This window comes from Schistosoma mansoni, chromosome 3, assembly GCF_000237925.1.
Source record: "Schistosoma mansoni strain Puerto Rico chromosome 3, complete genome".
NCBI lineage: Eukaryota > Metazoa > Platyhelminthes > Trematoda > Strigeidida > Schistosomatidae > Schistosoma > Schistosoma mansoni.
In genome coordinates, this window is record NC_031497.1 from 4,128,110 (window position 1) to 4,146,049 (window position 17,940).

At 34.1% G+C, this 17,940-nt stretch overlaps 1 protein-coding gene across 1 annotated transcript in view; it reads left to right on the top strand.

The window, feature by feature from the left end:
• Positions 1-3,436: 3,436 nt before the first annotated feature.
• The window catches only part of Smp_132240 (hypothetical protein), a gene marked incomplete at its 3' end in the record, with an annotated part of 19,494 nt that continues 4,990 nt past the window's right edge, over positions 3,437-17,940 (top strand). The window contains exons 1-8 of the mRNA XM_018798946.1: positions 3,437-3,496; positions 6,053-6,350; positions 8,228-8,507; positions 9,399-9,534; positions 10,621-10,658; positions 11,339-11,636; positions 14,462-14,596; positions 16,834-17,142. Coding sequence (XP_018650784.1) covers positions 3,461-3,496; positions 6,053-6,350; positions 8,228-8,507; positions 9,399-9,534; positions 10,621-10,658; positions 11,339-11,636; positions 14,462-14,596; positions 16,834-17,142 — 1,530 coding nt within the window. The 5' untranslated portion in view covers positions 3,437-3,460. The remainder of the gene's footprint in view (positions 3,497-6,052; positions 6,351-8,227; positions 8,508-9,398; positions 9,535-10,620; positions 10,659-11,338; positions 11,637-14,461; positions 14,597-16,833; positions 17,143-17,940) is intronic.

Below are 17,940 nucleotides of genomic sequence, written 5' to 3' on the forward strand. Positions count from 1 at the left end.
TGTATCATTTGACAACTGGTCATTTGCATTATTATTTATTAACTCGGCATTTTCTGAATGTAATTGAATAGTGCTAGTGTCATACACCGAAGATTTTTTATATTCACTAATTTCCCGCCTTATTGGTTTAATTTGATCAAAAAAGAAACATGATGGATTATTCTTATGATACATGTTTTAGTATTCTAGTGAAGATTAAGTAGAATTTTGTTTAGAAGCATTTTTCACACTGAATTTAAGGTCAGTCATCATAATGAAAGACATAGCATATAAACGCTTATAGAATAAATCGAATTTAATCCATTGACAACGAATGCACTGAGTTTCTAGAAAAGGTAAATATAATTGGTTATTTCAATGGTACAAATGTCTACAAACGTATACATAGAGATTAGAATATAGCATATAGAAACTTATTATAGATAATGTCCAATAGGTAGTTAGTCTTGGTTTGTCCCCAATCAACACAAATAGTTCTCTAATATCTATGACAACAATATATTATGACTTTTGTGTTATGAATAATAAGAGGTGACTTAACTGGATATCAGCATTGTAGGCTGTTGGCCGATAAGGTAGATTTTGATTTGAAACGCGAAATCTGATAGTTTGCTATATTGTTTGAGCAATGAGCCTGAATCACGCAACCACTTTTTGATTAGACGTTTGATTGGATAAAAAGTGTATATGTGGATGAGTATTTCTTCTAAGCAATACTTTTTCGTTGTCACAAATTAGATATTTCCTTTTGTTATTCCTAGGATGTATTAAAACGTGAGTTACTGGGAAAAAACGGAATTCGTTGTCTTACAAGTTTGTCTAGTGCAATCTTCTCGGTAATTCCGTTAGCTATCCACTCGCTCGTGTCACAAAACACCTCCTTTGAAATACAACTATTAATGAATGCCTTGTTTTAGTCCTATCACCAAGTAATCAAAATAGCTATTGATTTATAAATATTGACTACGTTTAAATAAAGTGGAGTTGTACAGTTTTGAGGTGGCCTCAGTTGGTTAGATGAGAAGAAATGTAATATTTTATTTCAATGAGAGTTAATGGCTTTGGACTTTTCTTAAAAAGTAACTTATTAATAACAGGTAGAATATCTTTTAAAATCATTATATAATTGAAGGAATTCTTCAACACTCATTTTAATTTCAACGGCTTGGTTGTCATAATATTCGAAATAACCTATAGATCATCAGCTTGGATCTCTACCAATAAAGTTAAGAGATCGAATGATAATCCAGATCTCAACTTCACTTGTTAGGTATTTCTGCCAAAAGATTACTCCCAGATTTTTCTCATTTCTCGAAGTTATGCAGTAAGAATTATGTACCTTTTATTTAGAAATCGTAGGACTTAGTGTATGTTCACTTGTCCTAGTAATTCGTCAACAGTGATAGCAAACAAAATGGTATGGCGTCAGTCAGTCATAACGTAGAACTTCGTACGTACGTACATCCGTTCGAGTTACCATACCACATTAGCACAGAGATGAAGTTGTCGATTTAAATCTCATAGTGATAGAAGTAGTAAGAGTATCAGCATTATTGTGAAAGATTAGGGTTTGGAGATGCTATTCAAGGAGTATAATACAGTGAAATAAATTTGAAAAGAGAAAAAAGGAAGATTAGAAGATTAGAATTTGGCAGAACAAAAAGAGTGGATGCACCTTCGCCATTGCAAACGATCTTGAGCCATGTCATTCAAGGTCTCTAACCATCGATTGCTATCATCTCGCGAATCCCAACCAGGTAGTCTACACCTATCAACATGGCTCAGTCCACTTGTCAGTGACTTCATGGACTTGTGCCACGTTTTGGTCTGGCCGCCCCTAGCTTTCTTCCAACCTATTCCTACACCACAAAACGTTGCACGTTGGGGCAGTCAGTGGTTGGGCATACGCAATACGTGCCCGAGCCACCTCAACTGATGAATTTTCACTACTTTATCGATCGATTTGCCATCCTTACCTAGTATCCGTTTCCTAACAACAGCATTACTTGCTCGGTGGTCCCAGGGGTATGGCGTCACCTTTACTGAATAACATCTTCAAGTGGCTATTAGGAAAAAATTAAATCTGATTTGTGTGAAGATTTTCGTTAGATGTTATAAGTTTTTTGGATCACTACATTGGTTCTCAATAGGATACATACATGGCATTTTTTGTTACAATAAACAGTTATGTATTATTCTTACTTTCCATGATAGTTCGACTTCCAACATTAATAGACAAAATCTAAATTCTATTATCCTCACTTTTTTAGACTACTTTATTTCAGATTTATACCATATCGTAGCCCTGAGATCAAAATGTATTCAAGTGTGATGATTGTCACTAGTGCTCTTCTATCCAATATAGGTTTGTCGAGGAAGAATTTGGTATTTCTCATCAACTGCTCCATGATTCATTTCATTAGGATGTCAAAAAAGAAATATTTACCCACGAAAATGCTTGACTACTATATCAAGCTCCGAATAATTGTACAATAACCTTTAAGTTAGTTTTTTATGTATCAATACTTCACAGTTACCAAAGCTATTGTAATTTATTTTGTGTTACATTACAAGTAACATTTACAATTTCTCCCTGTCTTGTCTTCAGTATTGTTGTATGTGTTCGACTAATTCACTGTCCGAGTATGTTAAAAACAATCATATGTTCATAGTCTAGTCGATTTTACAGGAATACCGACATTCCAACCTACCTATGAGCCGACTAAAATCCCAAAATACCATCACTTCTCGGGTCTCTATATAATCACATGGTAATTAAACTCAAAGAGGGTTATAGCTACTGAAACTGCTATTTGTACTAACCGTTTGGTAAGGAGGTAAATATTGGTTAAGGTGTAAACATCAAACACGTTGCAGGGCGCACAAGTCTACAAGCTGATTTGACAAACAACTGAAGAAAAACTAAATAAGTTCAAACATTCATGGGTCGAAAACAGCTAAAACGTCAACATTATATGTAAATGTAATTTTCAGTACACTTTTGTTGTCAAATATGCATTTCTCTATCGAAGATAATTGCCCCTGATTTATGAATATATTTTTCTGAGCATATCTTTTATTTACTGCTATTAAATACAAATTATTGGTGTGATGAAATCTCACTTTTAAATCTTGGATTTTTATAACCGTGATCAAACAAGCAATTAGAAAACCTGTAGAACCCACTTATTCAGCAAAACAATTAGCGTCGCTTTCAAGATAATCAAAACCCTAGTCAAAACTAAAAGTACGTCTCATCATGTTGAAAATAAGTACTGCCATTGGGTGAGGTACAATCGAGTTCTGATTGCTTAAGCCAAATCTCAAACACTTATTTCGGCCAATAGAATCTGTCTATTCACCTATCGATCTGTCTAGGCATACAGGTTCACAACCAATCCAGATTTTTCAGTTTGAAGGTCATAGTTAGCGGTCATTCGACCGGTAGCTTGTAGTCATCATGGCGAGCTTGTTTCGGAAAGGGACAATTTCCAAGGTAACCTTAAACACTTAGATTTTGGGCCTAGGATTTTTTGTTTTCATGGTAGTTATTCCTCATTCCACCTATGTATGTTTAATGAATCCCTCACTGTTTGTCAATATCCTTGTCAACTTTTTCGTTGACAAAATATTGTGAAGAACAGGGCTATGGTTAGTTTGGCGGCAAGACTACAATTTATGGACGAACCAATCAGTTTTAGGACGATAGGTGTTGGATTTTGGCGCAAAAGTCGTTCACCCATTGGTCCAAATGGAGATTTTTCATTTTAGCTGATGTCAGTTGGTAATGAAAACCGTAAATCTAATCCCTAGCCATCAACTGTAAATCATAATCCTAATTCCTCACACTGGTTTATAATCCTCATTTAGTCCTAGTTATTAGGTGGACGCTCTCAATATCACTTTAGAGTCGCTCAAAGGTCGTCCATAAATTATATTCTCACTAGTATCGTTTCTTCTTTTAGTTGTTCTATACTGTTAGTCTAGCCATGTATTATCACTCACATTATAGAAATTCGCCTGTGTCTTAGTAACCTGACTTTTAATTGAGCCTCGTATGATTCGTGCACGCTCGTTGTTTACGTTTTCAGATTCCCCATATTTCTGCTTGTGGCTAGCTTTGCATCCTTCCCGATGACCCTTCAAAATTTTCAACTAGGTGCCATAACAGAAAATCTAGGAGATAATCAGATATACCTCCGGGACTTCCTAATATGTTATCTTTACAATCTAAAACTATCGATCATAAAATCGCATGAAACATTGTTTTATTACGTCTTTTTGTTTCTATCACTTGAAATGAAGTATATGGTATGAATAAATGCGATAGTCGGTCTACTAAGTACTAATACTTTGATAATTTTGCTAAAGCCTAATAGTATCATCCATGGTATTATGTAGCCAGAATATTATCAAAACCGGGATCGTATGTAAAACTAATTATTGAAGCAAGCAGTTAGGTCCCGTCGTACTAATGTACGTTATTAAGATGAGCAAGGAAACTTCGATTGTAGTTCACAACACTATTTGTTGGTGAATGTTTACCCAGTTCTTCCTAGTTTATAGTTTTTAGGTTGTCTAGCGTACTTTTATTCGGATTGTCAGTCAAAAACCTCTTGGAATAGGTTTTCTTAACATTGTTTTGTAATGTTTCCAAATTATGTGTGAATCTCAATTTTTTCTCATTTACTTGACAAAAAAATACTGTACTCATAGTTTCACAAAATTTTCTAGTCACGTGTTGATATAATTAAGTATTAAGCGGCATAGCGAATAATCATTTGGTATTATACCATGTCACACTACATCACTTTGCAAAATTGATTGGTAGATTGCTCTAAAGCACACATGAGAAGTCTATCACTACATATTAATTCAAAACTTGAATCACAGAAGGTAGACTTTCATCTTCTATGTCCCATTTATCTTGGAATTTAAATCGAAAGCATTTCAAAGTTCCTAAACCCAAACTAGCTGATCCAACCTTGCCACCATTACCACCGTCGAAAATCAAAAGTTCAGTAAGTCATTTTTCTAAAACTGTAGGGAACTAAAACGTCCCATCAGATCCTGGAAATTTGTAACTATACGTTTAGATATCTCGAGTCCAGTTATTCATTACACAAATCACTTCGTTGATCTACATTCTGTTGTTTAGTTGTTTGATGTGCATATGGTTATCAGCGTTCTCGTCTGTCAGCTCGTCAAATCTTGGCGTCACGTATTGATGAACAAGTTGTGACGTAAATTTGCAAATCGTTTTAATGGCACCCCAGAGAGCTAAATTGTTAGACCATTCTAGCTTCCCACTGTCACTGATAGATTTGGTTGACAAGTACTGAACGATTTCTCTTAATGTCTCGCAAAATTTTATCGGCCACATATCTTTTCCGATGGTGTGATTTCAGGCAGATGAATTATATTACCTGACAACATACTGGACAACCGGGATAGTGATAACCGCCCTCATACCTCTAACAGCACTCAAGACTGCACTAGTGATTTCATAGTTGTTTGAGTGCCGTTCTCTAAAGTGATTTTTTGTGTTATGCATCGTTAGTTTCTACAGAATTGTTTTAATCTTAGAACTGTATTAAGTGCTCCAAGCTAGTATATTGTCTTGTTTGGGAAGCCCGATACAAAAACTCACTTGATTGCCGAATCAGGTAATGTTCATTCCATTAATTTCAAACAAACTGAAGCTGGTTGTAAAACTCAATATGTACTCTATTTTTACTTCGCCTATAACACATTCCAAACGTGATGTTCAGCAATTAAATTTAAGTCCAAACTTTCCGAACATTTCCTTGCTCACAACTAAATTTGTAAATAATTGAACCTTGAGCACAAGTCCAGTAAAATGTTTAAGTATTCATTTGTTCCTTTCTAAAGTATACTTGTCATTATTTTCCTATATTTTAGATAAAATCACTCATTTCATAAATTGCACCGTCTATTAAACCTTACTAACGTTGTAATTTTTCTAAAAGTTTCAGTCGTTTACATTTCTGTCACTCCATTTCACTGTCTTTATAATTGTTATATTCTTAAGGACCCAAAATTACAGCAGGATTTGGAACGTTTTTATAAGATACGAGCTGCTGCCTGTCGAATTTTGTCGATCGCTCAGAATCCGCTACAACGTCTTGATGCGGCTAAAACACTACTTGTCAGTCATGCACAGCTACTCAGTTGTATGCGATTAGTTCAACGTGAAAAAGTTGAAGATGCCAAGCATGCTAACAAAACGCTTTCCGATACACTACTTAAAGAAGCTTCAATCTTTAATGGGACTATTTTACGAAAATCGTGTTTCGCAAAGCCAGGCTACGCCCAATTGTGCTTATCAGGTATTCGTACTTAAGTTGATGCTTTCATTTTGTTTAAAGAAAAGTGACTAAAATCTACCCTGAGTTTAGCTTCTGTGTTTCATTCTGCGTCCATGAATATTTATAAATCTGGTATTATTTCATGGGATACTAAGTATCTTATCGGAATCTGCCTTAGATTAAACCCACTCTTTACACAACATTAAAATATACGATGTAACACTAGTTATAACTCACCTACCTAATATGGAGACGGTTTCGCTTTTCTATAAAGACCTAAACTATCCACTCGTTACTGTTTAAATGTTAGAGAGATGTATTCTAGACTGCCGAGTAACAGTTTTGCTTTGATTTTTTATGTATGTTAAAGAATTTCTTAGCGATGAGATCTAAAATGTTGTTCTAAACCTTGCAGCCTATATACACATCTTAATATTCTCATATAATGAATAATATCGATATGTGTCTCGAGATATGTGACTAATTTGTGACTCTCTTTCTGAAGTGTGGTTGATTTGTATATTGATAGACATACTGAAAGCTAGAGTTTACTGGGTGATTGTGTTTAGTTTCTAATTTCTTTCGTGTTCACGAGCTTTCCCTCGACTATTGAACTGAATATTTTCATGTCTTTTGACTAGGGAAGATTTTGAGTCTTTTTAACTTCAGGAAACTAATAATATATTACACTCTGGCGACGTCACACTCCGTAAATTGTCCTTCTGACTTATCTGGCTACAGTTGGGATTCCCCTAGTTATGCTCATTACACTGTGACTCAGGTTCATATTTTTAGGGTGTTTAATTGTCGATTTGAATATGATTTCAATGAATGATATTTGTGATAAAATTACTGACTGATCTTCAATTTCCTTACTTTTTAACTTTCAACATCATCAAGCTCGTCCTATTTAATTCCTGAGTCTGCGAGTTAATTTTCGAACTTAACTTACTTGTACGATACTTGCCATGTTAATTTTAATGTTTTGTTCGCCCGAAATAGTAGTTTTAAACTTGTAGGTAAGATCTTTTTGATAAACTTAGAAAGTTTGATGCCGTGTAAGAACTGCAAATGAGTTTTAAATCAATATATATCATTGTCAGATGCAAGCAGATCACCAAACCAGCAAAAGACCTGTCTGTTTACATTTTGGTGGTTTAAATATGAGTCAGTATGCCATAATGAACGTAGAGCCTAAAATAATTGTCGGTTCACACAGTTTGTTATACCAAATCACCACGAGATGAAATTAGCAAAATGGATTAAAAATAATACAGAATGATAATAGTAGTGATAGTAAGAAGGGTTTAACATTGAGAATATAGTTCTAGAAAAATTGATAAAAATGTATTTACGGAGGGATACTGAAGCGAATGGTCTACTATAGATATGAGAGTGGATGAGTTTACTCCTCTGTGACCGTTTTTGTCCCATAATACCATAAGCCTCCATCCATTATTCGCCGTTACCACGCCGACCCTATCCAAGTAGTCTGCATCTGTCGGTATGGATTAGTCCAACAGTTATTGATTTCACTGACCGGTTCTACATCTTGATTTGGCCACCTCTAACTTTCTTACAACCTAATCAGACAACGTCGCGCGACATTGTGGTTGAGGATAAGTAATACATGTCCCAGCTACTGCAGTCAATGAATATACACAACCCTATCAATTGATTTACCATATATTCTTAGTATCCTGTCTGTTTCTGATAATATGATAATACTACAATGTTTCTAATAATTGTTTTATTTTCATAATAGTTTAGTCGTGGATGTTGTTTTCAAATGGTACTTTTATGTTCTATACACGTATTTTTTACTTATGTGTTTATGTTACACTAATTGGTTGTGTTTTATTAATCATAATTATTCTGTATGAATTTTGTGTTTATAGATATTCGTATACCATTGATCTGGCGTAATATAGCCCCAGGGACTAACATGCATTTAACTATGCAACAGTTATTTCCAACGTCTAGCATTGTTAGCGGTCTATTACCTGCTGTTGTTAATGCTTCTGGCGATAATGCGGACTATTCAGATAGTGGGGAACAATGTGATGGTTATAGTTTGTTTTGTACAATCCAAGTTGGTCATTTAATTCGGGATACTCGGCTAATCTTCGATATCAAGCCTGGTACTGCAGATATTGAATTTAATGATAAATGGACGTTGTAAGTTACCTAAATAATTTGCTTATTGGTTAATTAATGTTATAGTTAGGTTATTAACTTGATTGTTTATTTCATGCTCGAGTTTTACTGCCTATGCAAATACGTGTCTCAGCTTAATTGATTAATATTCACATTCTCCCACCTAAATTTATTTCTGTAGCTTTCTAATAATTTAGAAAGAGCGACTCAGGTTTGTGAGTGGTCCCATTTTAGTACATTTTTCACACTCAGTTACCATGAATATACGTCGGCATGTGAGTTGGCGTTTACTTGGATTTATACGAGTCTGGGATTTTCGACTCATTACTTATATCCTTGCCATGGATTGTTAGTGTTTCTGTTTTCATGTAATGATTCACTCTAGAAGTCTCATATGAATGTGTATTATGTATATCCTGACACTTTAGTCTTGCTGACAACTTGCAATTAGAATGTAAGCAAAATCAGTTGTCAAACAATAAACACGAAATATGTACCTGGTGAAGTCAGAAAACCCTGATTCCCAACCAGTGAGATCCGACCTCTGATTCCAATGCTGTAGAGGTGGCTATTTATTAGGATCATTTTGTGTAGCACTTCTTATTACACCTTACCTATCATGACAGGCTGACATCATAGTTTAGTGAATACATTTATCGACCGATAATGCCTTTTAACTCAGAATCACTGCTATTTTAATCGAACTGCATTACTTCCGTCACTTTGTACCTTTAATCGTTTCACAACTCGTAAGTTACTGAATTCTTTGAAAGCTTAAAATAATTGTCTATCTACATTGGCATTGGTTAAAATTATCATTGCGTAAATAAATGACTTATTAGAGTAAATACATAACTCTGTTTCATGGCATAAAACTGACTGATCGGTTTTTTTTTCGATTAATTCGTTAAGTGATGATGTGACATCGGAATTCGAATGTATAATCGAAATCTATGCTTTTCCAAAGGGAGGTTCTAAAAACAATTCTTTATTTTCTAAACGTCGAATTTTACCAATCTATGATGGAGTAAGAAGATCATCAGACCAAGTGAGTTCATTTATGCCTATATCTTTCTTCCAAACATTAAAAAAAAGGCTTTATAGTTTTATTACAGCTGTTTGTTTGAACCACACATTGTCTGAATTTAATGCTTACGTCTCATTAAAAGTTCATCTCTTAAACTGCTTATTTACATGTGTTATAACGTATGGATTTCTGGCCTCTTAATATATATGTATATGTCCAATGATACAGAAAATACGTACGAGCAGTCTTGGGTGCTATTCGGTCCTTCCTATCTGCCTAGCCCAGCCGTTAAGTCCAGAACACAAATAACAGCCTCAGCAGTATGAATCATTATTTACAAGCATACTGGGTTATATATACTAACCAAACACACCACATATATCAAAAATAGAAAAATAACATTTGTACAATAATTGGCCAATGTGGCTGTAGCTAGGGGGAAAGTAATCAATAATAATAGTTCCAAGGTCAAAATAAAAGTTATGATAAGAGGAACACGGAAACGATTAGGTCACTTATTTAACAACTATCCAATAGGAATAGGCGTATTACATTTGTCCATAAATGGACCTCAGATTTATGATTCATAATTCGCCAGGGGATATAACAACATGTCTTAACGTTTAATTGACACTAGATTGCATATATATTTCTCGGTACATTTAGTTTGTCCATAGTTTCTTTTGATAGTTTCATATTTCGTCGTATTTTTCATTACCTTTTACTGACCTCTTTCTGACTTTCTGTACCTGCCAGATTCTCTGTAAGATCTTTCCGTTAAATCAGATAAGTTTTTGGATTACCATATGAGAATTTAAGTGCGAATTCATATGATGGTTTCAATCTATTTTTATTCCGTTTATGTTCTAATATTACTGGCATCAATCTTCTTGAATACAATGTCTCTTTTGTCTCATGTCTATAAATTGTTTTCATCTCAATGATCAAATATGATTTCATAAACAAAAATATAACTAATAGAAATTTTAACTCATGTTTTGTGATAACCTTGTACTCATTTACTCACCTAACAAATTATTTCGATCATCTGACTGTATATTCTATTTTAAGTAGTAAAGTGGTTATCTTCGATTTCTTTTTCTCCAGCATGTTGTGAATTCCGACTCATCCATCAATCAAAATTCGTGAGTTTCGTTTTGTTTAAATTATTTTAAGCAAGAATAAAAAATAACAAATTAAATCTCATTAAGTGTTATAAGCATAATTATGCTAATACATATGATGTCGTTTATGTAATTAAGTGAAATGATCGGCAGTTTATTTGTCGTCAAACTGGATTGCTACAAAGTTTTCTGATCATAATTGATAGGATTCGGTGGACAGTAATATTTAGATATTATGACATTGGTTACTGTTCATTAATTGATTAGGATTTTGTTTGTAATCCAGTTAGTGCAGTAATGATTCAAGTCTGTGGAGAAGTTTGACTTTCCTCTGATATGCGGATAAACGTAGCTAGGAAAGTTTCTGTAAAATCTATTCAAATGTAGTATGTTATATCTATTTCTCGTGCATTAGAAAAGACTTCATAAAGTAATTTGTATTTACGTCATTTGAAAATGCTTGGGCTTGATGATAAACAATTTTAACTCTTTGTGCAAAGATTAATTTGAGGATATTCGCGTCCAAATGATAAACTAATATAGTATCTTATTTGCAAAGCCCTTGAACTGAGGTTTTTGTGATATTTCCCACATAATCGTATGAATGTTATCTTACAAATGAAAAGAATGAAGTTTAATAGGTTAGATTTTTTATTCTATTCTAAACATGTTAATTTCTCATTCATATTCGTACATTATAGATCTCAGTATTTTGATTTAATTGGACGTTGTGTTGCCACTTTAAAAGATGTACAAAACAAAGTCTCTTCTCATACACTAGAAATGGGTAATCAACTTGTTTATTCACGTGAATGTAAAAATTCATCATTATCTGTTTCTAACTCTACAACAATACATAGAAATTCTCTATTTAACGACCAATCGAATGAAACATCAGAAATATGTGATTTACCATTATTTGGTAATATTTGCTATCGACTTATTGCACAACCTCATTCAGCTAAATTACCATTAAAGTCTGGATATCTTTGGATTCGTGTAAGTATTAATATTTGTACAGCTGAACCATTCAGTATTCAATGTTTAATTAAAGAGTTTTAAATTAGATATTTCTATAAATGAAGAAATCAACTCAAGATTTTTTAATTGCGCCCTAGAATTGTCTGGTATTCTCACGTGGCATTCTGTGATTTTCATCACAAACTGATTTCGTTAATCGAAAAACTGTTTCGGAAATCACAAAGGCATTAAATAATTGTTGTTTTGTTTTTTTGGAAACTACTCATCCACTTATGAAATCGAAATCAGGTATTATGGTCAACAAAATACCTTCAAAATCGTTTGGTTATAACATATATAACTATTCATGTAACATTTTATTTACTTAAGTACAAAATATTTTATTGTGACAATATCTATTTAAACTGATATTAAACATGGTACATATTAGCTGATTTGCTGTAATTATTAGTATATCGTTAAAGTATCTTCTCTGTCATTCTGAAGTTGGTTTGTGCCAATGTGTTTTATAAAAATGTCACAATGTTGTTATAATAATGTGGTTGACTCTAGATAGCAGGGTTGTTTTCAAACGAATAGGTATTCAGTACGGAACGAATTGACGCTACGTGATATCATATGCCACCGCGTTTCACATATTCTTATTTATTAAGTGAAAGTTCAATATAATGAGAATACACTGTTATTAACGAGTTTTGCACTAGAGATTGCTGACTGTTATGTTTTCATTGTTGTATTGTCAAAAACAGAAGACTGGAATCTAGATAACAAACGATGGAAATCTTTCAGTCTTTGGTAATCATAAGTGACGTGGAAAATTTGTGTCCTACACGTATACACCAGTTTCATGTCAATAACTTCTACAATAATGGTCTAATAAATTAGATCAAACGTCAATACACAGATTCTTGCTGTTCGGTGAACGTTTTATGATTTTACCAGAGATTTTCTCTATCATTCAAAATCCAATCGTAACAGCTTATGTTTCTGAATCGCGTCGAAATTCGATAGACCATTTAAATATGCTAACCAGAAGACTTAAAATAATACAATATGCATATTGTTCAAATATGACTTACTCTTGTGATTCAAATTTTCCCCACTCAAAAATTACGCGCTACAACGAATGTACGTCCAGCTTTAAGAGCTGAACCGTCTGAAGCTCATCCCCGAAATGGATTGTAACTAATTATTGAAATATTGCATCCTATTGTAATAGATGACATGACTCTTCTATTTTAAATAAAAAGGTCATGTGTAAGTTATTCAATTGTTCAACACTTCAAGTTCAATTATTTTTTGTAGATAAACGTAGTGACCAAAATACTGTTGAATTTACTTGGTATTGTTTGTTTGAATCTTCCCATTGATGTTTAGGACTGCAATTGATCAGTCTCTTATTGGCATATGTGCATATTGTGCGGATTGCCTCGATGTTGTCCTCAGTTACAAGCTTTATATAGCCTTAACCTATTGCTTATAATTCTATATCGAGGCAATACACACAGTATGCACATATGCCAATAAGAGACTGATCGATTGCAGTCCTAAACATCAATTGGAAGATTCAAACAAACAATACTAAGTGAATTTAAACTTCATCCCATTGCACAAGCAAGTGGCTATCAGGACCCAATAGGTGAGTGGGTAATGCTATGGCGTTTGAAACGAACGGTACTGGGTTCGAATCCCAGAGTGAACATCAACTCTGAGATGCGGGTACATCCAGCTGATGAGTCCCAAATAGGATGAAACGCGCATCCTGGATTCCACTGCTATCCACTATCCGTCCTTGCTCAAAATACTGTTGGTTTTTATTTCAATCAATAGTTTATCTTGTTCCCTTCATCTCAATCTATGCTCCCTCACCTGTGTTGACTAGCCATTCAACTTGATAAGATTAATGATTCAAGTTTAATTGTTTGGTTAGAATCGGTGAAGTAGGTAATTTGATAGTTTACCTACATTTAAATTTTAACAGTTTTAAACAGCGTATTATCAGCTCATTCATATGTATAAAAACAAAACGCATTTTAAGCTTTGTTTTTATGTGAATTTTTTCTGCCCACTATATTTAATGAAACAACTACATTTACTGACATCATGTTGGTAAATAAGTCCACCTAACAACTTGTCATGACTTAGAAAAAAGACTTTTAAAATAAAACGTTTCGCGTTAATAGAAGAGTTCGTGTGGTGAAATGCTCATCACACGAACAACTCAATTAGTCGATGCAGTTACTTGACTTATTAACGTTAATAAAAAGCAATTATATTTACAGTATGAATTAATTACTGATCTAATCGTCAATACACTTTGTTCACTTTGTTAGTTGCCTGTGTGTTACTTTACCAATTAAAAAGATTGATTTCATATCTGATAAGCGTTTTGGAACTTCTGTTTAACACTATATTGTGATTTACATTGAATTGGGATCTTTAAATGCAATGCCAAAACTGTGAAAAGTTCTTACCAATTATTCGGTCAGATAAATTTTGATTAACGTTAGGAAAATCATATATTATTTTAAAGTGACATGAATTTACTAATAAGAAAACTGTCTTACTGCGTATTTCAGTAATATAAAACTAGGTTCCAAACATTTTAACAGTATACTTCATAGTATTTATCATGTTGAATTGTTTACTGAACATTTTACTCTTTTGCCTTTAAAAGAATTTAAAATATCAATATCCATTTGAGGCTCTCGTAATTCTTATGCACTTAGCAACTATATTGTTCAGACATTTACCTCACTTTTCTCATTTTCGTTGTGATACATTTTTACCCTCAAAAAGTAATAACTACTAAAAAATCTTCTTTTACTAAATTCAATTATCAGAAATTAACTCCTTCACCTATTCAGACGCCTATGATGCTTTATCGTTGTGAACTTCGGGATCGTTACCTTTGGTGTACGTTGATTAATACAAGCCATAATGAAGGCAGTTCACATGAATTTTCTTCATCTCTTCGTGTAAGTTGTAACTTGTTAAAGTTTCTTGATGAATAGCGGCATTCTTTTTTAATAGTTTACTTAATTTATTACCGTTCCATCATTTCAAAATTGTTGGACTAATCCCGAATTTCGGTAAGTACTAGTTTCCTCTATAATGTATGTGTAAACATGCAAAAGTGATAACGTTTCGAAAATATATCTCAAATCATGTTAACTTTGGCAAATTTCATTGGTAAACCATTAGCCCACTTTTATCCATTAATTTACCAGTTGATAACCTTCAATACCTACCATATGTTTAGGTAGCTGTTAAATCACTTAGGATTTCATTCTGTTAAATAAACCTTTACACTGTTATTTATCTACTTTAAAGTTTTCAAATTTTTTACTTGGGCTCTAAACCTCAAACAAGTTTCATTGTATCTGTTTCACCTACTTTTCATTAGCTCTTAATATCTCACTGTTTATGCCTCTCATCACATTTTGAAATTATCCTACTTATAACAATATATTGTTAAACATTTCATGATATAAAGTATAAAGATATGGGTCTTACTGACAGGTAACAATTGATTGTTCCCACTAACGGTTCCAGAGCACTCCATTATTATGTAGCTAGAAGCTTCTTTTGTTACAACATTCCATTTTCGGTCCCAATACTATAATTTATATCAAGCGCAACTGCTTATTTTCCATAACACCACATCATTCTGTCTCTGAAGTGACGAATGTGTTTATTTATTTTGTAGCTCTCAAAAATATTAATGACCAGCTACTGTGATCATTTCGTCTCTGAAATACACCGTGTATTCATCAAATTCGGTCTCATTTCTTCGTTGAAAACCTTCAATACATTTTAGTACCTACTTTACTGCGTACATTAGCCTTCCATTGGCTATATGGTAGCCTAAATATAATTTTCTCAGGAAACATAAACATATGTTCGTTAAGTGTAACATCGTGCTGTAACTTGTCATCGACCAGTATTGTGGTTTTCCTTTTGTCGGTTATGTACATTGAGCGTTTTTTTGTACTCCATGTCTTAGCAAATATATTTTCAACCTTCGACATTCATGTGTCATTCTTGTTATCGTGGTTTGCTTTCCAGTGACCCTGAAGTTACCTAATTTAGTTTCATAAAGGGTTATTGATACGTAACTCTTAAGAGTTTCAAAATAATTCAAGAGTGCTACCAAAAAGTTTTATGCGATGGCTGTTCAACTACATTTAACTTGTATCTTAAACTATACTTCTATAGGAAGTTACAGTAATCTCAACTGAATATATTTACTCTGTTTCTTATAAGAAATACATTTTTACGAGTGATTTAAACTAATACCGTGAATTATTCGAATACTTTCATTCAATTGTTAATACCGATAAGCTTCGCAGTTAACTTCGAAAGTATAGTCGAAGTAACTATTACTTTCCTCTGTCTTACAACATATACTTAACGCCTAGTAAGAGAGTTTCCGACTAATATAACTTTTAGAGTGTAGATGTCATTTGTGTATGATAAGATGTGTCAACATTTTCTAATATTTTATCCACTATTCATAAATTACTTGTGAGCTGCTGCAGTTTAGTTGTCAGCTAAATCCCAACTATCCCTAAAAAGACGTTTAACCTATATTAAGATACTTAAACGTTATTCATCAATACGCTTGTATTTTATTTAAACACATTAACATTGGTACAAGAATGCACCAAATACGTATGCGCCACACAAATCGTTCGATATATGTGATAGCTGGAATGCTTCCCGAGTGCTCAAACCAAAACAGGTGGTTTTCTTAGGAATCAACACCCCGAGCCTTTGACATAGAGGTCTAATCCACAAGGCAGTGGAACATCGTGGAGAGATTCAGTCCCATGGTAGCCGGTGACCAACAATAGGTTGATACGCCATTTGTCCCTTCAGGATCTTGGAGCCGATGTTCACTGTTTGTTTGGAATCAGGGTTTTTCAACTGATCTAGGTAGATCCTCCGTATCCACCAACCCGGTTAAAGCGCTGGACATTCGCATTTCGTCTTCTCAATTTCGTAACCAACCCCTCAGCCACGAGGAGGCAGTGAGTAGGAATTCCCTGACAGTGGCTGTATACGCGTCGCCATGTGAGAGCATTTCGGAAGGAAAGAGCGAACTCTCCCCACCCTTTGACGTACCAGAGCGTTTGGGCGTTTGTATATTTATCCGATATGTTTTTTTGTTGAGTTTTGTTACGAAGAATTTTACCAATTTCTTTTGAACAAGCAAAACAATCAAGTGTCAAAATGCGATGACCTTGGAACTGGCTCCTGTTCTAACCCAACTGGCATAAATTCAGAAAATTTTAACCAAAACCATGAAATGTTCATTCCTCCTAAAGAACATTCTCATGAAAATGATTTTCTGAAAAATCTAACATCTTCCTTTCCAACTGTTGATTTATCAAGAAACAATTTGTCTGCACAAAAGCAATTTGACCATACTTCAGTTAGTGGTTCATTGGGTTCCGGAATAAATCGTAATTTACTGTCATCATATAATTGTCATGCTGATCTAATTATACCTATTCATACAGTAAGTATCTCTTGTTGATTTAATAATCAAAATGTCGGAAAATTGAAACTTTAATAATCTATAAGTTATCACTTGCATTCAACTTATATCAAGCTATTTGAATAGAATTGATATTAATTTCTAGTTTTTATGATACTTAATGATAATCATTAGGCAATCACTTAAAAGTTTTTTCCTGTTTAGTAACATTAGCAAACTAGTCGCCTCTATGATGGCTCATCCAGTCAATGTGTCCGGATTTTTGCATGATCGGGTGAACAAAACAACAATGAAAACTATTCACGTTTGCCTGGTTATCTAAAACAGTATATGTTGTTAAGCAGAGATGGATAGTGGCTAGCAGTGGAATCCAGGACGCGCGTTTCGTCCTATTTGGGACTCGTCAGCTGGATGTACCTGCATCTCAGAGTTGATGTTCACTCTGGGACTGGAACCCAGTACCCTCGCTTCAAACGCCATCGCGTTATCCACTCGGCCACTGAGTCCTGATAGCCACTTGCTTGTGCGATGGGGTGAAGTTTGAATTCACTTAGTATTGTTTGTTTGGATCTTCCCATCGATGTGTTTAGGACTGCAGCTGGTCAGTCTCTAATTGGCATATGTGCATACTGTGCGTATTGCCTCGAAATACCCTAATTCATAAGTCATGCTAATCAGAGTTGGATAGTCGCTCCCAGCTAGGCTGAGTGCACAAACACTACGTTCAGCCCAACCACTGACCGGTATCCAGTAACGATCGTCTTGAGTCCGACCCGACAACACACGATTTATCTTCACTGGCAACAACCACTGGTAACA